Below are 24,915 nucleotides of genomic sequence, written 5' to 3' on the forward strand. Positions count from 1 at the left end.
GAACTACAAATGAACTTTCTTCTGTCGATTCTTGTATTTTTTAATGTCACAATTCCTCCTCCGTTATCCGGGCTTGGGACCAGCAAAAGTGACCCAAGAGAGACACTCTGGCGGAGTTACTTCGTTATTTATTGTTTTGTATTCTAGTTTTCTTAATTTGGTTTGGTTTTTAACCTTATGGTAACTAGTCTGGCCCTAATTCGGGTTAATTGTTTTTTCTTTATGTAAACCAGGGCGGGATCAGCCAGCGGCGGCTTCCCGCATGCGCGATTCATTTGCAGTCTGGACACGGAGGGGTGAACATATCCTCCTCTGACTGCAGCGCAAGGACTGGACCGCCTGTGAGTGCTTTGGGACGGGGGTGGGACCCACGGCAGCACCCGCTGCTCGTTGAGCAGAGGAAGAAGGAAACGTGCTTTCACTTCAGAGACTCCAAAAGTCTCCAATAACACCAGAAAAAGTCGCTAGATTTGTCGCTAGTCGCTTTTTTGAAAATGTGAATGAGGATTAGGCACAATAGTGGAATTTGCGGTTTGCCTTCAAAATAAAAGTACCTATTTCAAATGAAAATGTATTAGTCACATGCGCCGAATACAACAGTGAAATGCTTACTTACTAGCCCCTAACCAACAATGCAGTTTAAAAAAAATACAGATAAGAATAAGAGATAAAAGTAACAAGTAATTAATGAGCAGCAGTGAAATAACAATAGCGAGACTATATACAGGGGGGTACCGAGACAGAGTCAATGTGCGGGGGCACCGGTTATTTGAGGTAGTATGTACATGTAGGTATTTGAAAGTGATGTAGAAGGTTACAATTGGTGTAATCATGCCACATTTAGACTAGATAAATACAAGGTTGGAATTTGAAGCAATGAAATTGGGTATCAGTCTACTTGGTGACACCCACAGAACAACTGTGAAGAGTTTACACAAATATTAGCATTGTAGCTCTTATCACGGGACTGTGACTGTGTGAAATAACCTCCCCAGTTGTGTGTATTGACATTCATATTCCACTGTACAGCTTTACCTAAGGATTGGAAATCAATGAAATGGGCTATCAGTCTACTCAATACCCAATATGTTTTTCCCAACATCCTCCTCAGAGTTATCAGACTACAAAACACCCACACAGTAATGTTTTTCCTCTGGAATAGTGTTCAATACACATAGGTTGACAGTTAATGTGGCTCATTTCACAGTTGTTTCAGAGTCCCGCAATAAGAGCTACGACACTAATGTTCTCTGGGTGTCACTGAGTAGACTGATACCCCATGTCATTGATCCACAATCCATAGGTACGACTTTTATATAACAACATTCCAACCTTGTTTAGCATGATCAATTCAATTATGGCATAATTCTAGTATTTGTATTCATTTCATAACTGTCAATGACATACTTTTATTTTGAAGGCTTACCGATCGGTCAACAAGTTTATTTGACACTTAAAATATTCTACAATTATGTAAGTGAGTGCATGCATCAGGGGAGTGTCGATGGGATCTCACCCAGATATCTCTCTGGACGCATATGGTAGCAGGATGAAAACTGAGATCCGGATTGGATGCATAGAGAAACTGTCCCATTATAAAGTAGTTCCTAGCTCCAGATATGACATTATGGAGATGCGTATCTGGAGCATGTCTACTCCTTATATCTAATAAAATGTCAGGTATTCGGATATATATCCTCTGATATATAACCTTTTGGCTCAGTGGATTCAAACCAGGATTTGGTTCTATAAGGTAGTTCGGTCTTCTCTGCTCTGCTACAAGAGGGATTGACATTGAACAGATCCCCTCAAACCAATCAGGTAAATTTCCTTTTATTTCCTAAACCAGGAACTCTGTGTAGAATAAGAGTGTAGATGTGAGATATTACCTTATAAGTGTATTTTTTCAATCAATGTCTGAGCAAGTTAATCCTTCATTGTTCCCATTTCAGTCAAACATTTGTAGACTACATTAGAATGACTCATTGTGTCTTTGTGAGACAATAAAATATGAAGAAATCTTGTCAGATTGCTTTTGCTTAAAATGTTTTCTTTGTGTGTTATTCTTGACTTGAATTATTTGCTTACTTACCCTCTGGTGTTTTTATCCCTGTAGGATAAATACTTCCACAGCATTATGAGTAAATATAGAAAGTATAAAGATCTATTGAGAGATATTCCTGTCTTTCCAGGTAATGTTTTATTTATATTCTATTTCTGTTATGTGATATTTTATTCCTGTCAGTTTCATAGAGATGTAATAAAATAATCATAACTGGATAAACAATTAAAACGTTTACAAAAAAAATCCGGAGTGTTTTCTAAACTGCAGCCCAGAAAACGGATTGGCCATACGGTAGTTTGGGGGAATAATAATAAATAATAAATGCCCAGGCCAATTTATGGTAATATTCAGCCCCAGCTACAGCCTCCTGATTAATTGGAAAGGATATACTGTAGCTTTCATGAGCAGTCGATGTTACATTCCAGTCTAATTTTTAACACAACATTTCAGTATAATTTATAACAGCCACTTCCAACTCATGTTCTATTTGATCAGCGTAGATGTTTGAATGTTTTTTTTAAATAGATCAACCATGAGTACCTGTGAATGTGTCATGTGTCCTTCAACTGTCATTCATTTTGGCACCTTGTAATTCAGACATTTTTACTAATGGAATCATGCGCAATCTGGTGCACCCCAAGAAAAGCTTGATGGGCCTCTACACTAAGTGGACCATGGAGAAGTACAACAATGTGATGATCAAGAACGTTGTCAAACTGTGTCAGATCCAGGCCCATCATGCTATCCTGGAGGTAACAGCTTATGTAATACACTTATACAGTGGGGCAAAAAAGTATTTAGTCAGCCACCAATTGTGCAAGTTCTCCCACTTAAAAAGATGAGAGAGGCCTGTAATTTTCATCATAGGTACACTTCAACTATGACAGACAAAATGAGAAGAAAAAAATCCAGAAAATCACATTGTAGGATTTTTAATGAATTTATTTGCAAATTATGGTGGAAAATAAGTATTTGGTCAATAACAAAAGTTTATCTCAATACTTTGTTATATACCCTTTGTTGGCAATGACAGAGGTCAAACGTTTTCTGTCAGTCTTCACAAGGTTTTTACACACTGTTGCTGGTATTTTGGCCCATTCCTCCATGCAGATCTCTAGAGCAGTGACGTTTTGGGTCTGTTGCTGGGCAACACAAACGTTCAACTCCCTCCAAAGATATTCTATGGGGTTGAGATCTGGAGACTGGCTAGGCCACTCCAGGACCTTGAAATGCTTCTTAAGAAGCCACTCCTTCGTTGCCCGGGCGGTGTGTTTGGGATCATTGTCATGCTGAAAGACCCAGCCACGTTTCATCTTCAATGCCCTTGCTGATGGAAGGAGGATTTCACTCAAAATCTCACGATACATGGCCCCATTCATTCTTTCCTTTGCACGGATCAGTCGTCTTGGTCCCTTTGCAGAAAAACAGCCCCAAAGCATGATGTTTCCACCACCATGCTTCAGAGTAGGTATGGTGCTCTTTGGATGCAACTCAGCATTCTTTTTCCTCCAAACACGACGAGTTAAGTTTTTACCAAAAAGTTATATTGTTTTCCTCATTTTGTCTGTCATAGTTGAAGTGTACCTATGATGAAAATTACAGGCCTCTCATCTTTTTAAGTGGGAGAACTTGCACAATTGGTGGCTGACTTAATACTCTTTTGACGCACTGTAAATTCATTAAAAATCCTACAATGTGATTTTCTGGATTTCTTTACCTCATTTTGTCTGTCATAGTTGAAGTGTACCTATGATGAAAATTACAGGCCTCTCTCATCTTTTTAAGTGGGTGAACTTGCAGAATTGGTGGCTGACTAAATACTTTTTTGCCCCACTGTACCTATTTAAGACAGAAGATGTGGTTACCTGTAAAAAAAAACAAAAAAAACAAGGCAATGTTTAAATGACCTCCTTTCCAACAGCCCCTTATTTATCAATTCTTTGCAGATATACCCTTTGTAATAAATCACATAACATGTATTTATAATGCCCTTTTTACATCATCAGATGTCACAAAGTGCTTATACAGAAACCCAGCCTAAAACCCCTGTCGTGTCTTTGGCATCATTAAAGTGAAGACTGTTAGGCCTCAAAGTAAATGTTCAACTTCACTACGGCTGGTATTTTCCTCAGACCCTTAAGTGATCCTAGCATAAATCCTAATTGGATGTTCTGTTGTGCATGTGCGTTTATGCTTATACAAGCGCGCATGTCAAGAGAAGAACCAAGTATCTTGGAAGATTACAACTAGATCAGAATGAGTCTGACGTAGTCAGGTCATTTTCAGGTCAATACCTGGAGGTCAGTCAGAATTGGTGTCAAAGGAGTCTGTATTGGTTTTACTACAAGTCACGGTGTCTTCCACTGTTGTAGTGGCGATAGGCATGAAGAAGTCTATTTCATAGCTATGTTATCCACAGAGGAGCTAACCTCACGGCGGAAGTACTCTTTAAGCATTGGATCAGTCGTACGTGGTGTGATCATGGTTCATGACTTCTAATAATTTTCCTCCAGACTGGAGGGTTCTATTTATTAGTTGCATGTTTGTTAACCATTGGAAGAGTGCACTGGAGATTCCCTTCCCCGTGTTGCACTCTGAGTGACTCCTATGTCACTGTTGTCAAGGGAAATTTGATTAGTTAGGTCTCTAACCTTCTTACTGATTGTAGCTGGACTGATTGTTGCTGGTATTGGTACTGGTACTCAAGGGGACCAGTTATCCTACCGATTTATTCTGAAATATTATACTACCGGAACACATGATTAGAGCATTTTACTTGTTGTATTGTAGTTGAACCTACACATGGCAAGGAATGGAGTGGCAGGGTAGCCTAGTGGTTAGAGTGTTGGACTGGTAACAGGATGGTTGCAAGTTCAAACCCCTGAGCTGACAAGGTACAAATCTGTCGTTCTGCCCCTGAACAGGCAGTTAACCACTAGGCTGTCATTGAAAATAAGAATTTGTTCTTAACTGACTTGCCTAGTTAAATAAAGGTAAAACAAACAAAAAAAAGATTACTGTTGCCAATTGTTTTGGAGGTGGACAAGTCCACTGGACTTCCTTTACGACCAGTGTGGTACACCTCAGTACTATCTTACATGTGTTCTAAAATAATCCCCGTCTAGGGGCCTGTCTGCTCCTCACTGTTCTCATAGGGGAATTTACAACTAGATTTGATTTATGTTCTGGATTTATAGTCTCGGCCCCCCCACCGGCCTAGATGAGGCTCATCATGGGTCTGGGCTACTATTCCCCCCTTTGTGTCTCGGAACTCCCCCCACCAGCGGGTGGTGTTGGTGTCCGAGGCGCAAACGAAAAGGTCGGACCCTATGTACGAGTTTTCAGCGGCCGCGTTGTTATGAGAATGGCTGTAACCTTTCAACCAAATCACCTGGTGTTTGTGTTTCAAAACGCTCAGTGGCTGTCGAGGCCTGTCAGTCACCACCGCGTCCGCGTATGGCAACCTCTTCAGTTGGTTTCTTGCCTAACAACCGCGTCCGTGTGTGGCAACCTCTTCCGTTGGTTTCTTGCCTAACAACCGCGTCCGCCTGTGGCAACCTCTTCAGTTGGTTTCTTGCCTAATAACCGCGTCCGCCTGTGGCAACCTCTTCAGTTGGTTTCTTGCCTAACAACCGCGTTCGCTTGTGGCAACCTCTTCAGTTGGTTTCTTGCCTAACAACCGCGCCCGCGTGTGGCAACCTCTTCAGTTGGTTTCTTGCCTAACAACCGTGTCCGTGTGTGGCAACCTCTTCCGTTGGTTTCTTGCCTAACAACCGCGTCCGCCTGTGGCAACCTCTTCAGTTGGTTTCTTGCCTAACAACCGCGCCCGCGTGTGGCAACCTCTTCAGTTGGTTTCTTGCCTAACATTATTTGGAAACGGTATATTGATGATATTTTTTGATTTATGGAGGGGTGATGCAAAACAGCTCCAGGCGTTCCATGCTTTTCTTAACTCCTGTTCTGATCATTTGAGATTTACTATGCAATCTGATACATGTCAAATTGGGGCGGCAGGGTAGCCTAGTGGTTAGAGTGTTGGACTAGTAACCGGAAGGTTGTGAGTTCAAACCCCCGAGCTGACAAGGTACAAATCTGTTGTTCTGCCCCTGAACAGGCAGTTAACCCACTGTTCCCAGGCTGTCATTGAAAATAAGAATGTGTTCTTAACTGACTTGCCTGGTTAAATAAAGGTTAAAAAAAATATGTTTTCTTGATCTTCTGATTGTGTGAAGATAATGGTCTATACACTGATCTTTACAGGAAGCCTACTGATCGTAACAGTTTGTTGAGGGCTGATAGTTGTCACACACTTTCCTTGAAAAATAGTTTGCCCTACAGCCAATTCCGTCGAATCAAAAGAATTAGCAAAAAACAGATTGACAGAAATATGGTTGAGACGCAAAGAAAGTTTAAGGAGAGGGGCTACAAAAATTATCAGATTAATATTGCCATTGAGAAAATTCAAAACAAAACATGACCTTTCTCAAGGTCAGTCTCGCAAAAAGACACATTTATAATACATAACTACCCGCTATTCAAAGCGTTCTGAACAAATTAAGGGAATTGTTCACAAACATTGGCACATTCTAAAATCTGATGATAGTCTCGGTAATGTGTTTTCGGACCTTCCCTTGGTCGTATTCTCGCGGGGCAGAAATCTCAGAGACCAATTGGTACACTTTGATTTACCACACCAAGATATTCCTGAACAACGTCTATTTGCGCCCCTACTGGATGGAAATTACAGATGTAATGGCTGTGCTCAATGCAATGGCACTTATAAATGTAGATCCTTCAAACACCCACAAACAGGGAAATCGATCCCAATCAAAAGTGTTATTACGTGCTCCACTAAGGCAGTTATTTATCTCATAAACTTGTCCTTGTGGTAAAAATGATGTGGGTAAAACAAAGCACGAAAGTACGTATCTCAGAGCATCGTAGCACCATTAGGTGTAAAAACGTTACTTAACCAGTTGCGGCCCACTTCTTGGAGGCAGGCCACTTGATTTCGTCTCTGCGTTATATTGGCATCGAACATGTCACCCTCCCTAGGAGAGGGGGTGACCTGAGAATGCCGGGAAATACCAGAGTCACTACACAGTTGATAAGTATAATAATTGAAACGCTAATCCTTTGCACATGAATGCTCACTCATTCGGGAATAACTGCAATCATTATATATATTTACGGACAGCAACACAATTAAACCCAACCAAATCACGAGAAAACAAAATTACTTGACATTGGAAAGAATTAACAAAACAACAGAACAAACTAGAATGCTATTTGGGCCTAAACAGAGAGTACACAGTGGCAGAATACCAGACTACCCTGACTGACCCCAAATTAAGGAGAGATTTGACTATGTACTGACTCAGTGAGCATAGCTTTGCCACTGAGAGAGGCCGCCGTAGGCAGACCTGGCTCTCAAGAGAAGACGTGCACACTGCCCAGAAAATGAGCTGCACTTCCTCACCTCCTGCCAAATGTATGACCATATTAGAGATACATATTTTCCTGAAATTACACAGACCCACAAATAATTAGAAAACATATCTATTGGGTGAAATACCACAGTGTGCCATCACAGCAGCAAGATTTGTGACCTGTTGCCACAATAAAAGGGCAACCAGTGAAGAACAAACACCATTGTAAATGCAACCCATATTTATATTTAGAGAGGAAGACAGAGAAGAAAACAGCAGGTCCGGAACAAGGTAGCACGTCTGATGAACAGGTCAGGGTGCCATACCAGACCAGGTAGTCCTGAGGTATGGTCCTTGGGCTCAGGTCCACCGGGAGGGGAGGGAGAGAGAGATAATTCGAGGGAGCATACTTAAATTCACACAGGATACCAGATAAGACAGGAGAATTACACCAGATATAACAAACTGACCCTAGCCCCCAGCCACATAGACTATTGCAGCATAGATACTGAAGGCTGAGACAGGGGAGGTCGGGGGACACTGTGGCCCTTGTCTGACGATACCCCCAGACAGGGCAAACCAGACAGGATATAAGCCCACTCAATTTGCCAAAGCACAGCCCCACATTTCTAGAGGGATATCAACAGACCACCAACTTACAACCCTGAGACAAGGCTGAGTATAGCCCATGAAGATCTCCTCCACTGCACGAGCCGAGGAAGCGCAAAACCAGACAGGAAGATCGCATTAGCCTCCGTAATAGGGTCAAAAGCAGAGAATCCCAGTGGAGAGAGGGGAGCCAGCCAGGCAGAGACAGCAAGGGTGGTTTGTCGCTTCAGTGCCTTGCCGTTCACCTTCGCACCCCTAGGCCAGACTACACTCAATCAAAGGACCTACTGAAGAGATGAGTCTTCAGTAAAGACTTAAAGGTCGCAACTGTCTGCATCACTCACATGGATTGGCAGACCATTCGATAAAAAGTTAGCTCTATAGTAGAAAGCCCTGCCTCCAGCTGTTTGCATAGAAATTCTAAGGACAATAGGGAGGCCTGTGTCTTGTAACCATAGTGTACGTGAGATAGAGATAGGTAGGAGCAAGTCCATGTAATGCTTTGAAGGTTAGTGGTAAAATCTTTAAATCATCCCTAGCCTTAACAGGAAGCCAGGCTAGCTCTGGAGTAATATGATACATTTTCTTGGTTCTAGATAATGGCGCCGGAGGGGATGGCTGCCGTTTTATGGGCTCTTAACCAACCGCGCTATTTTGTTAGATTTTTTGTTTTGTTTGTCATTTATTTTGAAGATAATGTTGCTGCTACCATCTCTTATGACCAAAAAGAGCTTCTGGACATCAGATCAGCGATTACTCACCTTGAATTGAACGAATAATTTGTACTTAATGAGTCAGATGGGAGGGATTTACTCCAGACACCCGAACAGGCCCTCATTCCCGTAATTCGCAGGAGAAAGAGACTGAGGTTTTGCGGAAGGAGATCGGGGTGCCTTGTGAGGATCCGGCAACGAGTGACTAATCTGCCTTTTCCATCGGTACTACTGGCCAACGTACAACCGCTGGATGATAAAGTGGACAAACTAAAAGCACGTATATCCTACCAACGGGACATTTAAAAGCTGTAATATATCTTGTTTCACCGAATTGTGACTGAACGACGACATGAATAACATACAGCTGGCTGGTTATACACTGTATCGGCAGGATAGAACAGCTGCCTCTGGTAAGCCAAAGGGTGGCAGTATATGAATATTTGTAAACAACATCTGGTGCACAATATCTAAGGAAATCTCAAGGTTTTGCTCGCCTAAGGTAGAGTATCTCATGATAAGCTGTAGACCACACTAACTACCTACAGATGTTTCATCTATATTCTTCATAGCTGTCTATTTACCTCCACAAACCGATGCTGACACTAATACCGCACTCAATGAGCTGTATACGGCCATAAGCAAACAGGAAAACGCTCATCCAGAAGTGACGCTCCTAGTGGCCGGAGACTTTAATGTAGGGAAACTCAAATCCGTTTTACCTCATTTCTACCAGCATGTTAAGTGTGCAACCAGAGGGGGAAAAAAACTCTAGACAACCTTTACACCACACACAGAGACACGAAATAAGCTCTCCCCCGCTCTCTCTGTCTCTATGGTATTAGGTGTACAGACTAACACTATCTACCAAGAGAATTTTCATCTATTTTATTCGTAGTCATCTATTTACCACCACAAACCGATGCTGGCACTATAACCGTACTCAAGGAGCTGTATAAGGCCATAAGAAAACGCTCATCTAGAAGCGTCACTTGAATCAGTTTGATTCAATGGACCGATATCTACCAGCATGTCACAATCAACAAGAGGGGAAAAAAAACTCTAGACCACCTTTACTCCAAACACAGAGACACATACAAAGCTCTCCCTCGCTCTCCATTTGGCTAATCTGACCATAATTCTATCCTCCTGATTCCTGCTTACAAGCCAAAATTAAAGCAGGAAGCACAAGTGACTCGGTCAATAAAAAAGTGGTCAGATGATGTAGATGCTAAGCTACAGTACTATTTTACTAGCACAGACTGGAATATGTTCGGGGATTCTTCCGATGGCATTGAGGAGTATACCACATCAGTCACTGGCTTCATCAATACGTGCATCAATGACATCGTCCCCACAGTACAAACACCAACCAGAAGCCATGGATTGCAGGCAAGATCAGCACTGAGCTAAAGGGTAGAGCTGCTGCTTTCAAGGAGCGGGACTCTAACCCAGAATCTTATAAGAAATCCCGCTATGCCCTCCGATGAACCATCAAACAGGCAAAGCGTCAATACAGGACTAAGATCGAATCGTACTACAGCTCCGACGCTCGTCGGATGTGGCAGGGCTTGCAAACTATTACAGACTACAAAGGGAAGCATAGCCAGAATGTAGTGCGTACGGTCCATTACATCACCGGGGCCAAGTTTCATACCAGGCACTGTTAGAGGAAGGCCCTAAGAATTGTCAGACTCCAGCCACCCTAGTCATAGACTGTTCTCTCTGCTACCACACGGCAAGCGGTACCGGAGTGCCAAGTCCCCCAAGCCCTAAGATTCCTGAACATTCAATCAAATAGCTACCCAGACTATTTGCAATTCCCCCCTCTCTTTTACACTGCTGCTACTCTCTGTTATTATCTATGCATAGTTACTTTAATAACTCTGCCTACATGTACATATTACCTCGACTAACCGGTGACCCCGCACATTGACTCTGTTCCGGTACCCCCTGTATATAGCCTCACTATTGTTATTTTACTGCTGCTCTTTAATTATTTATTACTTTTATTTCTTATTTTGGGGGGTATTTTTCTTACCTGCATTGTTGGTTAAGGGCTGGTAAGTAAGCATTTCACTGTAAGGTCCACATCTGTTGTATTCGGCGTATGTGACAAATAACATTTGATTTGACAAGATACTCGCGGCCGTGTTTAGCACTAATGGAAGTTTATCTTGTGCTTTATCTGGGTAGCCAGAGAGTAGAGCATTGCAGTAGTCTAATCTAGAAGTGACAATAGCATGGATTAGCTTTTCTGTATAGTTTTTAGCCAAAAGTTTCAGAATTTTGCAATGTTACAAAGATGGATAAAAGCTGCCCTTGAAATATTCTTGATCCAGAGTAATGCTGAGGTCCTTCAGAGTTTTATTTGAGACAACTATACAATCAAGATTAATTGTCAGATCCAACAGCAGAGTTTAAAAATAAAACATTTGCCGCCACTCACTTCCTTATGTCTGAAACACAGGCTTCCAAAGTAGGCAATTTTGGGGCTTCACCATGTTTCATCTAAATGTACCGCTGTGTGTTGTGTGCATAGCAGTGAAAGTTGACATTGTGTTTCCGAATGACATCACCAAGAGGTAGAATGTATAGTGAAAACAATAGTGGTCCTAAAACAGAATCTTGAGGAACACAAACTTACAATTGATTTGTCAGAGGACAAACCACCCACAGAGACGAACTGATATCTTTCCAACAGATAAGAGCTAAACCAGGCAAGAACTTGTGCGTGTAGACCAATTAAGGTTTCCAATCTCTCCAAATGAAGGTGCTGATCAATGGTGTGAAAACAGCTAAACTAATCACTGACATCAACGCAAATGTAATCGAAAATCTAATCAAACACTTCATGAGCTCATGTTGCGCAATTGTGGCTATGCAATTGTGCAAGAAAACAGAATGATGGCCTCTATTAAAAAGAGGAGAATCCCATTAGCTTTCTATAGACGAGGCCTACTATATTTATTTCTGAACTTTCCTAATATTAAGCACATTGTTGATCTTTACAGCAGGAGTATAGCCTACCTGGCTGGCATGAAAAGGAACCACTGGAAAGGCGTCCTCCATTTGCTATTTAAGTGCATAGACTACATTTATTTTTTCCCGGACCCTATTTCGAGACAGGTGCATGATAATGGTCCATTCTAAATCAAAACATATTTCACACATATAAGATTTAGTGTAAAGACAAGATTAAATCAAGAATAGTCTGGATGGGTGACAATATTAGCCTATCACTTGTGAATTATATATTATCACTTGTGAATGATCCCCAACATAAGGCAAGAAACAGAGCAGGTCTTTTTTTTGCAACTTTTTCAAATCATAGTCGCACACTTCATGTAGTCTAGCCCATAGGCTTATATGATAACGTTTGTATCACAACTAAAGTGGCCAAATAACTTCTTAAAATTAAGCTTTACAAGGGGTTTAGAGCCTAACTGGCATACATAAGCAGCGTATGAGTTTCAAGTTTGGGGAAGATCATTTTCACCATAAAAATGCACTTTTATAATAAAAGCATCACATGCATAATTGCATTTGCGGTCACTTTTGATAATGGTGTTTTCCCGCTAATGGAACATTTGTGCTTACCATGTGCGTATTGTATTGCTGCACTTATAATGTGAAGAAATAATTTAATAGTTTATCAATTTTTTAGGTAAACATTTTGATCTGTTGCGTCAACCCCATTGCGTAAAAAACAAATTATGCTAGTGGTTGTATTAATTTGGGATCTATTGCATCCCACAACTGTTCCAAACTATGTTTGGAATATTTATTTTTCGCACAGAATAGAATAGGTAGACTTTTGTACTATGGGGATAGTAGATTGACATAGGCTAGTGCTTTTGCTGTTCATTAGGCCTACTCATCTTGTTCTTCCAATATCTTCAATATGCACCTCAGAATTGGATAAGGACGTGCGCAGTTGCATCCCCGATGTGTCTGTCTTCACTTGTAGCCTGTGAGAAAGACCCAATCACCTGATGGAGAGCCATGTGAGTGAGAGGCACTTCGGACCGCGCAGCACTCATGAAGAAGGGCACAACACAGCATTCCGGGCCAAGGGCACAACGGCCACTGGCGCAAGAGGCATGGACTTTTTTAGGGTGCCTCTTTCCCCCTCTTTCCTCTCTCTACCCTACTGATGTTACATTTGCAAAACCCTTGGTTAACATAGAGATTCTGGGAACATCAGAAGGTGGGGGGAAATGAACTATATTCTGGTAATCTGAACAATTGAACATATGCGATGGTACTTAATGAATATGATGTCAGTACGGTTGTCATCTGAGACATTCTCATCAATGATTTTTATTTATTTTTTATTTCACCTTTATTTAACCAGGTAGGCAAGTTGAGAACAAGTTCTCATTTACAATTGCGACCTGGCCAAGATTAAGCATAGCAGTTTGACACATACAACGACACAGAGTTACACATGGAGTAAAACAAACATACAATCAATAATACAGTATAAACAAGTCTATATACGATGTGAGCAAATGAGGTGAGATAAGGGAGGTAAAGGCAAAAAAAAAGCAAAGTAAATACAATATAGCAAGTAAAACACACAATGATAAGATGACAAACTCTACAGTGGAAAGTCTACACATCAGAGTTATCGGATTCACATGGAATTGTTGTTCAATTTAAATGTTTGAATATGAAATCATTTGTGATGGGATGAAATGTGATTTTAGCTTCTAAATGTGAGATTTGGGTTTTCATAAGATAGGGCTCTGCTCAATCAGTGGCCCGCCCCTGTAAAGGGACATGGGCTATAAAACTTTTCAAACACGCCCTCCTCTCCCTTCCTATATAAGCCCTTGACGACAATATAACCTCCTGTTCCGAGGACGACGGTCCGATGTCAGAATGGTTCAGACAATAACTACAGAATGAAACCAACATCAGCGTGAGCTTTGGTTGCGAATGGTATGAACTTTGAACTCTTATTCACTACAGAAGTGATACCTCCAAGCCGTTGAGTTACCAACAGCAGATGCAAACGCAGGTTAGGAAGGAACAGACAGAGTATCCAGTCTACCACACAACGACGTTACTACAACGTATTTACCAGCAGAGACATTCTTCAAAGGACAAAGGACTCTGTGGTGCAACACGGCCTTCGATCTACCACCAACCTACCGAAGCGTAGCTCAGAGGAAATATTTATTGCATTTTCCTTTTCCAAATGGGCGGTAATTTAGAATGCATAAGATACTGTATTTACGATAGCACAGCTTCGCCCTTTGTTCCTCAGTCTTCCCGCTCTTTCACTCAAACCCAATCCCTTTTTTTTTGTGTAACCAGCTGTCATACCTGTTCCGCCCGCTAGGGACGTTTTCCTTTATGACGTCATTTGTAATCAAGTTATGATTTAATTATGTGTATGTGTAATTCTGTGTGATTAGTTAGGTATTTAGTAAATAAATAATTAAACCAAATTTTGTATTGCTGGTTCAACTTGTTAGCCAGGATTTGTGCAGATAACCAAGAATTTAGAACTTTCAGATGAGACTGAATTAAGATGACGATTAATATTGACTGCTATTGATGTAAAATATTACTAGGTCTTTAAGAGTTTATTCGGAAGATAACAGCTCTATAAATATTATTTTGTGGTGCCCGACTCTCTAGTTAATTACATTTACATGATTAGCTCAATCAGGTAATATTAATGACGGAGAAATTATTTTATAGAATAGCATGTCATATCACTTAATCCGGCATAGCCAAAGACACGACACTACAGTATATGCAATAATTTCATATACAATTGCATGGTTTCCCTCAGTAAACAGCTGCGGCTTCCGTCCTTATAGCAGGCGTGAGTACTCTGGAGGCCTGGACGCTGCTGTTGTGTGCAAAGATAATTACCTTCAGATTGTCCTTCCACCATTCCTGGTACCCGTCAAGGGACTTGCCCGTGGCAGTCCCGTTGGTCCCTTCATCCAAACCTGGAGTCACCATACATATACACATTATATATAATGTCCATTTAAAAAACTCTAAATTACTGGACACCTATGTGAAACAATGCAACAACCATTACATGTAAGCTGACATTGACTAAAACCAACTAGCCTAGAGCTAACTAGCTCTTAGTCAAGCAAACTTTAGTTAGCATCAAACTTGCAAACTGTTAAACACTATTTTCGTACGAATATTAGCACTAACACATTGTGACATCACATATTTACATATATTACCTAAAGTAAACTGCGCCTTTCTTCATAGAAAATAAAACGTTGTTGAAAAAAAGTACAGAAAGTTTGGTCGCCATGTTAGTCCCTTCTCTTACATGTAAACCATTAGCAACCTTGTCTAACTCCATTACTTACAATGGGTAAAGTACCAACCAATTTTTAACTCGGTTAAAATTGCCTTCAAACATCAAACTCAGAGACTTTGTAATTAACCATGTTACCTCAATTCATATTGCACGTTTGCACATTACATACCTGAATTAATAGAGTAAAATGATGAGAAGGAAAAATATTAGTGTTCAGAACTAGTCATTCTCCAAGAATGAAGAAGAAATCTCCAAGACCTCACAATCTCACTAATGCATTCCATTGACGTCACAGCTCCCCTAGTGGCAGTAATTATATACATTCATTAAATGTATAAAATAACAAACAAAATAAAACATCAGAAATATGACCATGCATATGTTATCAACTTATCAACAAAAATGTATTATTTTCAAATAAATCTAATTTGACTTATAAACACAGTAGCCCTAAATATTTCCTAACGATATCATAACTTACTTACTCCTCAATTGGATCAAGGACATCTTGGTAATTATTTTCATCATCTCTAAGGAAACTAACTGGGGCAGACATTCAAAAATCACTTCTGCCGCTTGTAAAGAAAACTAACAAATGAATGTCTGTGTCGTCACCGAGCTCTCAAATACTGTGCCAGTCTCCTACTCTATGAACGGTCACTGCTATCCAGATTCCTTGGGACATCCTTACCCTGAACCCTAAACCCGAAAAACGAACACTAAACCATTTTATATTCATACTTGATAGAGGTAGAGACATCCCAAGGATCACGACTAACACGGACCCTCTGGGAAAGCCTATGAATTCCTCTATTCAACTGAAAGCCGTGGACACAACTCTTATTGGTTGTCTGATGTAGGCTACTGGGAACTGGTAATAACAGTTTGTGATTGGCTAACATACCATACCATGCCATGAGGTGTTGAAGGAAAAACAGATTACTTATAGATTGGACATAATCTTTTCTAGGCCATTAGCGATAACAGGAAATACACGAGCCGTAGGCTACACTCGGAGCCTACTTTGGAACGTCGGCTTGCACAGGGAAAATGGTAAGTTCATCAGATTTATGGTTGAGATGTAACTAATATAAATATCAACTATGCACCTTATGACTTTCATTAACACGCAGGCATCACACAGACGTTAGTAAGGCAGCCACACAGTGGTACGGTTGCCTAGGATTAATTATGTCTGTTATCACCCCCCATCCTACATCGGCTGATCTAGCATGTATACATTGGGCACACGTAGGCGAGATGTATGTGTGCTGTCTGGGGTGATGACATGCATGAATGATTGATTGATATATATTGATGTAGGCTTTTAGGCCAATATGTAAGTTACGTTAAGACAGCTACAGTAAACAGGACTCTAAGTCCTACAACCTAGTGTCATTTCATTAAAAACCTTGAACCCACCTGTCACTGAAAATGGTCTGTTATATTCCATTTCATTCTTAAAATATATGTGTTGACTGAATATACGCAAGTGATGTCTGCTATTGGAATCAAGTATTTGAAGGCAACAAATTGTTGCTTACTGAAACACCCAAAGTCATCCAATTGTTATAATAGGATTTGAAACAATAGACTACCCATGTGTGGTCAACTATTTCAGCACAGTTTTGTGCTGCTCTGAGACAAGCATGGGGCCTGGTCTTGATAAATTAATCCAATATTTATTTTCACTGAATCTCCATTTGGGTGTGAAATTAGGGTGTGGAAATGTTAGGATTATTTTGCTCTTCACTCACAGTGGAGAGTAGCCTAGGAAACCCTGAGGTCTACATAGACTAATGTAAAATGCATTTTTGTTTTTTTAACAGTATAAACAGCACAACAAATTATAGTCAATCCCATATAGTCTGTTCTAACAAAAAAGGTGTTAAAGTCTAGTACAGCCAATATTAAAAACAGTCAAATGCATTCGTGAATTCAATTGCTTTAGTCGACATGTTGCGCTTTATTCATTGTTTATTCAAGGCTCCCTTTGTTATTTCATTTTATAACTAAAATGCTTGACTGTATTTAAAGACATGGATGACTTGTATGCTGTGCGTTGACATGTACAAATGAATGATAGATTGTATACTGAAGTTAGCATAATTTACTTATTGGCATAAAGGCTAAAACAGCTACAGTAAACAGGACTCTTAGCCTACAACTCCATGTAATTTCAATAACTTCTCAAAGATGCCCTCTGGTGGTCTGTTACGCACGCCTCTATAAAGAGGGAACGCAACACCCTGCTACAACTAAACTCTCCGTGAAGTGAAAGAGTATGGACTGTAGGCGTGAGTAAGGATGACAACAGGCAGAATGTGGTACCGTTTACAAGGACTTTATTCCTTTACACGGTAATATGGGGAAAAGGGGCTGGACAGAACCAAAGCAAAGAAAGTAAATCTCAAAGCCCCCTGTCCTATCTTACCTGCCTAACCACTACTTACCTACTTTAGCACCACCTGGTGCCCTAACCAAAATACAGGGGCTGGTCCGCCCAGGTCTTACCTATTGTGCCTAGACAATTAATATACTACGGGTATATGTATGCCCGTGGGCCTCTTGCCTAAGCACTCCCTAGGTGCCTTCCCCTTCCCCCCTGGGAACAAATGAAACAGGAGAACAAATAATTTCTCAAACAAACTAAGAAACAAAAGGACATCAAATAAGCTCTATCTGAGCAACAAACTCACTGAACATACCAACTGCTACCAACAACTAACATAGTAAATTATCCACAGCCATCAGCCTCCTCTCTCAGCAATGACCTCCCTTCACATTCAACCTCCCTGCAATGACCTCCCTGCAATGACCTCCCTGCAATGACCTCCCTGCAATGACCTCCCTGCAATGACCTCCCTGCAATGACCTCCCTGCAATATCAACCTCCAGCAAAATCTCTCTCCTGAACAGAACACTGGCTTTATATATAGCTTCAGAAGGAATGGGTAATTGGAGACAGCTGCGTCTTGACGAGGGGGCGGGGTCAGCTCTCCAATTAGCCATGGAGTCGACCAATCAGCTGCTTGAGGGATTTCAGGAAGCCATTTCCTGAAATAAACACATGCAAATACACAAACTGGGGAACGTAACATGGTCAAACTAACATTAATGGCAACAATGGCTGACAGTAATATATTACGCCATGCACTCAAACTTGCCATACTATTCCGTAGCATGGGTATGACACAACTTTAAGGGAAGAACCACTGTAGGAGGGCCAAGCACAGGAAGTTGCCCTTTCAGTAGTTTAGTTCAAATAGGGTCCAGTATGCAGCTGGAAGGTTTAGAGGACATTTTTAAAAATAAATTAAAAAACAACAACTTTTGTGCCTCCATTGATCCTAGGTCCTGGCAGTTCTGTGCTTGAAAAAAAACTTTGGAGAAATATGCAGATTCAAAGAGGAGTCCATAATTTGCTTTCTAATGATCATGATATTTCATCACTGCTGAAGTGAAAGCCATCCTCTCTTAGGGAATACTGATTACATTTAGATCTTCAGTTAGGTGGTTAACCAATTTTTTGTACTCTGAGGTCCTTGGGTAGGTGTAGGGAGTCTAGAAGGGCATCTAGGAATCTTTGAGTTGTCCGAGAATTTATAGCACGTCTTTTGATAATCCTTGGTTGGGGTCTGAGCAGATTATTATAGTCCAGGGTTATGAGGGAAAACATTTAGATCCACAGTATTCCACGGGACAAAACTAGATGTATTGTATGACTGTGGCAATGCGTAGGTCCGGAGACGTGTTGGGGAAAAAACCCACTGAGTTGTTTGTTGATGGCTCCGAAAGTCTTTTGGAGTGGGTCTGTGGACTTTTCCACCAACAAAATGTGAATATTATCTGCCATGACTACAAGGTCCGATAGGAATTTAGGGAACTCAGTGAAGAACGCTGTATACGGCCTAGGAGGCCTGTAAATAGTAGCTATAACAAGTGATTGAGTAGGCTACATAGATTTCAAGACTAGAAGCTCGAAAGACAAAAACGCAGTCATTTTATTTTTTGTAAATTTATATACAAATTATATATTTTTGGTTTTCAACCAGCGATTGAGTGGTGACACTTTGTTGTAAAACTCATCACTCCCCCTAACTGGGAGAGGGCCAGAGACAATTACTTGATGCCAACTCATCTTTCTTGCTAATTTACACTCTGAAGCTATGTTGTGCTTAGCAGTGGCGATTTTAGCATGTAAATCTTGGTGGGGCAAACTCCCCCCAATTTTTTTTTTATGCATGCCATCAAAGCCACTACACAACGCTAAACAATACATTGATTGTACTATAACGGTGACAAGCGGTGCCCACACATATTTAGGGGCTACATAAAGCTGTCCCAACAGCAGAGCTTTCTTTCCAGCACAATGGAGTGAATCCTTACCACCGATACACCTGGCCATCAACGGAGCTTTGTCTGGCAACGAAACAATTCCTTCAACCTCGTTTACTGCCTTTTAAAAAGCATAGCTGATATGGCTGACCATATCTCCCCAGCATATTACATTATTTATGCAGCAGCGTATAAGACATTGTTGGACTCACTTTGTTGTGCGCGGTGGTCCTTCTTGGCAAATTTTGTCAGCATATTACATTATTTATGCAGCAGCGTATAAGACATTGTTGGACTCACTTTGTTGTGCGCGGTGGTCCTTCTTGGCAAATTTTGTCATCAAAGAAAAAGCTTTACAATTCCGAGTCGGATGACCGCTCAAAACATATTTCCCAGTCTGACTTCCCAGTTGCAATGCTTGCGGTTAGCCACTGTCACCGATTCCTTCCAAACAACTCATCGTTGAATTTGCTATACGTTTTATCTATATTTTCTCTTCATTATTTCTCTTCATATGACACGGATTAAAAATGATTTGCCAGTAGACTTGATTCACGATGATGACTGCTTGCTAAGGTTGTGAAATTAAGATGTTGACTTGATCAGTTCAATCAAAGCTATTGTACATATAACGTGATTTGACGTAATTTCTGTGGCCAATGACCTTGGCACTTCTTGGAAGGGTACTTGCAATAAAGCACTATGGTAGGACCCAAAGGGCTGAAATTTTGGATGTCTACCCTTACTAAAGGACGGAAGCTAGGCGATTGCGCAAGGTCCCCATGAGTGACAGAAAACTGAGCCAATCACGGCGCAATGTTCCTCTTTTCTGCTGGCCCGCCCCACCACCACAGAAAGCACTGAGCTAGACTGAAACACCTGCATTTTGGAACTGCCTTACTCAAGAAAACAAAAAAGAGACCATGGTTGTCTGCAGATTTATTAACTCAATTATATATATATATATTTGTTTTTACATTGTTTGCAAACTGATACGTGACATGTATTAATGCCAAAATAACATACACCCCCCCCCATTTTTTGGTGTATATATATATATATATATATATATATATATATACTGTATATTAATTATTATTTTTTTATACAACAAAATGCAAAACATGTGGGTCTCAAAACAGGTGGGGCAGAGCCATGGATGACTGGTCGCCACTGGTGCTTAGTGACCTCTGACTGTATTATCCTAACAATATTGGTGCCGACGTAGATAACAATATCCCTATACTCTCTACACTCACCAGTTTTAGCCTTAACCAGCACCCTCTTCAGATTAGCCTTAAATCGGTAGCCATGCCCCTTGGTAAACAGTTTAGGATCGCTGGATGATTATTTTTAAGTATAATATTGTGGTTATTGGAGTAGCCAGTGACTAGGGCTTTCCATTTGTCAGAGCTAATGGTGGGAGGCTTTGGTGGTTCAGACCCCGTAATGGGTGGAGGAGAGACCTGAGAAGGCTCAGCCTCTGACTCGTTGCTTTAATGGGGAGAACCGGTTCAAAGTTTCTGTCGGTTGGATAAGCGACATCGGTTGAGCATGCCGACAGCATTTCTTTACAGAAGCCTTGAGAAAATTGTCTGGTTGCGGAGACTGTGCGGGGGGATTTAAATTACTTTCTGTACTTACTGGTGGCACAGACGCTGTTTCATCCTTTCCTACACTTAAATTGCCCTTGCCTAACGATTGCATCTGAAGCTGGGCTTGCAACTCGGCTATCCTCATCACAAGGTGATAATTCTCCTGTACAGCGGCTGCAATTAGATGGCATAGCGTTCATGTTAGCTTTTTCGGCTGGTGGAGGGCCTGTGAAACCATTTCCGAGGTGAAAAAGTTGAATTTTAAAAAGTTGAGCGAGGAAAAAACTAAGACATTGATACATTTATTAAATGCAGAGTTTTGATTAAACGGTTATTAAAAATGAAAAGTTTGGCAGGTTGCCAAGTAGCAACAAACATCACAGCAGTTCGGAGACAACGCGGAAGTGTGCCATTAGCTGGGGAAGCTCATACCTATCAGTTGGTAACTGGCCAATTGGGAGTGGTGGTGGTCTGTTGTTAAAGTATGGGATAGTTTGCAATTCAAATTAGGGATGTGTTGAACTTTGCTAGTGTTAATGAATTTACCTGTAAAAAAGCTGAGAACTATTCACATAGACCCGATACCTATATTTTGGTTTCAGGTTCTGTGAAAATGTAGGTTTCATGGCACGGTCTCGAGGTGGGATTTAATATACCTTGTTTTTTTTTTTTTTTACAACATACCCCTTTCAGGTACATAAAAAAGCTGGTAGGAAAGGTGAGATTTCTGTCTGTATATGAAAGAGGTATTACTTTATAGACAAACAGACACTTAGATTTTAGTAATTTAGCATACACTCGTATCCAGAGAAACGTACAGTAGTGAGTGCATACATTTTCATACTGGTCCCCCATGGGAATCGAACCCACAACCCTGGCGTTGCAAGCACCATGCTTTACCAACTGAACACACACACACACACACACACACACACACACACACACACACACACACACACACACACACACACACACACACACACACACACACACACACACACACACACACACACACACACACACACACACACACACACACACAGAGTGCCATCAAATCTACTTTGTCCTCCAGGTAGGCTTTGGTCCAGGCCTGGGGCTCCAGGAGGCTTTGAAGTACCTGACGGACCCCAGAGGCAAGCTGTTCGGCCTGGACGTCTCAGAGTACATGCACAAGGTGGCCCGGGAGCGTCTAGGTCCTCAGCTGGCCTCGGGGAAGGTCCACCTGCTCCAGGGCAGGGTGGAGTGTATTCCCCTCCCGGACCACTGCGTTGACGGAGTCTTCCACTCCAACTGTCACCTCTACTGGCCGGACATGGCCATCGCCACCGCCGAACTGCTCCGTGTCATGAAGCCAGGTTAGTGGAAGCATGGCCCACACATGCGTATGCCAGTCACACAAGATGCAATGCGAGTGCAGTCAGAGCCATACTATATAAGCTGTCGAACATGCGCTAAACTTTTACTGCATCTCTACGGCACTGCATATCTATAGAGTTATCACAGTAGCCTTTACAGGAAGACAGTATTGCAGTGCACAGAACCTGTTGGTGTTGTATCTCTCTGTATAGAAATAGAAGGATCGTTCTAAAGAATACTACAACCCCCTCCTTTTCTTCCTTCCTGGTAGGAACAAGGATGTTGGCAACATGTGACCTGGGCTTCCTGCGTCATGGGGTGGAGCAGGGCTTCTTCAAAGGTGTGATAGTGGAGCCTGAGCCTTACATGCAGGCCCTGGGGGCCGTGGGCTTCCTGGGGGTCAGCATGGAGGACCTGATGGACGAGGGTAAAAGCTTCCAGGTCATCTATGCTACCGCTCCACCTCCCTCCACCACTGAGAACAGTTAGGAACACGCTCTGTATGTACACTCCGGATGTATTTGATGGATATAACAGCATATTGTGTCATAAAAACGAATGTTACATCCAAAGAGAGCACGTCTGTTCATACTCAAGGTTTTATATTGAGCACTTGTATGTTACCGTGATGATTGGTTGTTAGAAATAAAATATGTACCTGTCATTCACTTTGCATGGGAGGGTTATACACAGTACAAGCCTTGAGTTTTTTTGGTGACCACAGAGTGCCTAATGTTAAATAGCAGGTTTACAGTATAGACATATTGAGGATTTTGTTATCAGTGACAAATACACAAATGTTCAGCAATCCATTTTATTATAATTTTCACTTATTTGCATGACAGATTCCTGTCAATAAAAAGCAATCAATCATTCAAACAGGGTAGGGTCTCACAGTCCATTCTCCAAATAGACTACATTTGAAGGAAACAAAAAGGATCAAGACATTAGTTTATGTGGGTGAGCTATTTTATCTATCTGAAGCCAAGACAAGACCTTGGTTTTTAAATGCAATGGTTGTATTAGAGCGCTTTTTCTGACCTCCAGCAGAGCGTTTGGCACCACTCAGTGGGCTGTAGGGAACTCAGCGAGGGAGGTGGTGTTCAGGTATGCGGATCACGTGGCCGAGCCAACAGAGATGTCCTTCAGCCATGCTTGCTTCAATGCAGGTCGACTTGGGTCTCGATTCAATCCGTATCGCTGTTCAGCGCTATAGCGCGATTGAAATCTCCAAATGAGCTGACATATGCAGCGTTTACCATGAATGCAGTCTCTGCTAACATGGGAAAACGATTCCAGGATGATGTTGTGCTCCCTATGTTGGGTCCAGGTCTCTGAGCCATAAAGCAGACTGGAGAAACAAACAGCATTGCATACTACCACCTTGGTGTGGTTATTATCGATCTTCCAAGACCCTGGCCCGAGGCATCTGAAGGAAGCGAAGTCTCTATTTACCCAAGTATGAACTTCTGATATCAAATAGAGCAGGAATGTATCCTCTCTCTGGGGTCTAGATGTGTGGAAGGATGCCTTTCAAATGCCTTTTTGAGAGACTGAGAGGAGGTAGTGTATAAACACATCTGATTACTCCATAGAAATAGCTAGATAAAAGTTCAAAGGAAAGGAGGAAAGACTAAGAGAGTGGTCGAGTCTGGACCTTGGTTGTTTACGAGTTCTTTGTTCAGACTGTTCGTCTAGAGCATGGTTCTAACAGCATTAAAATGGCTGCCTAGCTCTAGTTTGTCATAGAGGGTAATGTTTACCAATGGTCTAAATAAACCATATAATTAATAGGCATTGAAATGTACGTGTGTGTATTGTTGTGTATGTTTTCCACATCCATCCCACTGGTCACCGACGTCAGTTCAGCATCTAGTTTTGATTTACATTTGGTTAAGTTGTCAACTAAAATGAATTCAACATGAAATTAACAAGAATTGTCACCATGTCAATGGATTTAGGTTAGAAGTTGGGTTTGTTGAAATGATGTAGGAAACAACGTTGATTCAACCAGTTTTTGCCAAGCGGGATTGTCTAGCTACAGTACAATGAACTCCATTAATGGTCAAACTGAATATTTATATTAGTTATTGGACGTACCTGTGGTGGAGGACTGCCATTTCCCTCCCTCTCCTTCAACACATCAATAGCAGCACAGGCTGAAAAAAAGAAAAGGGCCTCCCGAGTGGTGCAGCGGTCTCTAAGAATACTAAGGCACTGCATCGTAGTGATAGAGACATCACTACAGACCTGGGTTCGATCCTGGGCTGTGTCATAACTGGCCGTGACCGGGAGACCCATGAGGCGGCGCACAATTGACCCAGCGTTGGTCCAGCGATGTCCTTGTCCCATCGCGCTGTGACTGGCCGGGTGCCTGCACGCTGACTTTGGTCGACAGTTGTACGTATTTCCTCTGACATATTGGTGTGGCTGGCTTCCGGGTTAAGTGAGCAGTGCGGCTTGGCAGGGTCTTGTTTCGGAAGATGCATGGCTATCAACCTTC

General features: G+C 41.6%; 1 protein-coding gene across 3 annotated transcripts; it reads left to right on the top strand.

Annotated features, from left to right (window-relative positions):
- The first annotated feature begins 1,363 nt into the window (after nucleotides 1–1,363).
- Nucleotides 1,364–23,249, top strand: LOC112253939 (uncharacterized methyltransferase YdaC-like). Of its 3 annotated transcripts, none has more exons than XM_024426070.2 (4): nucleotides 1,364–2,192; nucleotides 2,663–2,817; nucleotides 22,129–22,411; nucleotides 22,684–23,249. In XM_024426070.2, exons 1-4 carry the CDS (start codon nucleotides 2,138–2,140, stop codon nucleotides 22,899–22,901), a joined length of 711 nt encoding a protein of 236 aa, XP_024281838.1. In that variant the 5' UTR covers nucleotides 1,364–2,137; the 3' UTR covers nucleotides 22,902–23,249. The 3 variants fall into 3 exon arrangements, with proteins under 3 accessions (XP_024281838.1, XP_024281840.1, XP_042152987.1); XM_042297053.1 differs by lacking the exons at nucleotides 1,364–2,192; nucleotides 2,663–2,817 and adding exons at nucleotides 15,879–15,997; nucleotides 16,094–16,176 and having other exon boundaries at nucleotides 22,684–23,242; XM_024426072.2 differs by having other exon boundaries at nucleotides 1,364–2,817.
- Nucleotides 23,250–24,915: the final 1,666 nt, after the last annotated feature.

Source organism: Oncorhynchus tshawytscha, linkage group LG14, assembly GCF_018296145.1.
Source record: "Oncorhynchus tshawytscha isolate Ot180627B linkage group LG14, Otsh_v2.0, whole genome shotgun sequence".
NCBI classification, from domain to species: Eukaryota; Metazoa; Chordata; class Actinopteri; order Salmoniformes; family Salmonidae; genus Oncorhynchus; species Oncorhynchus tshawytscha.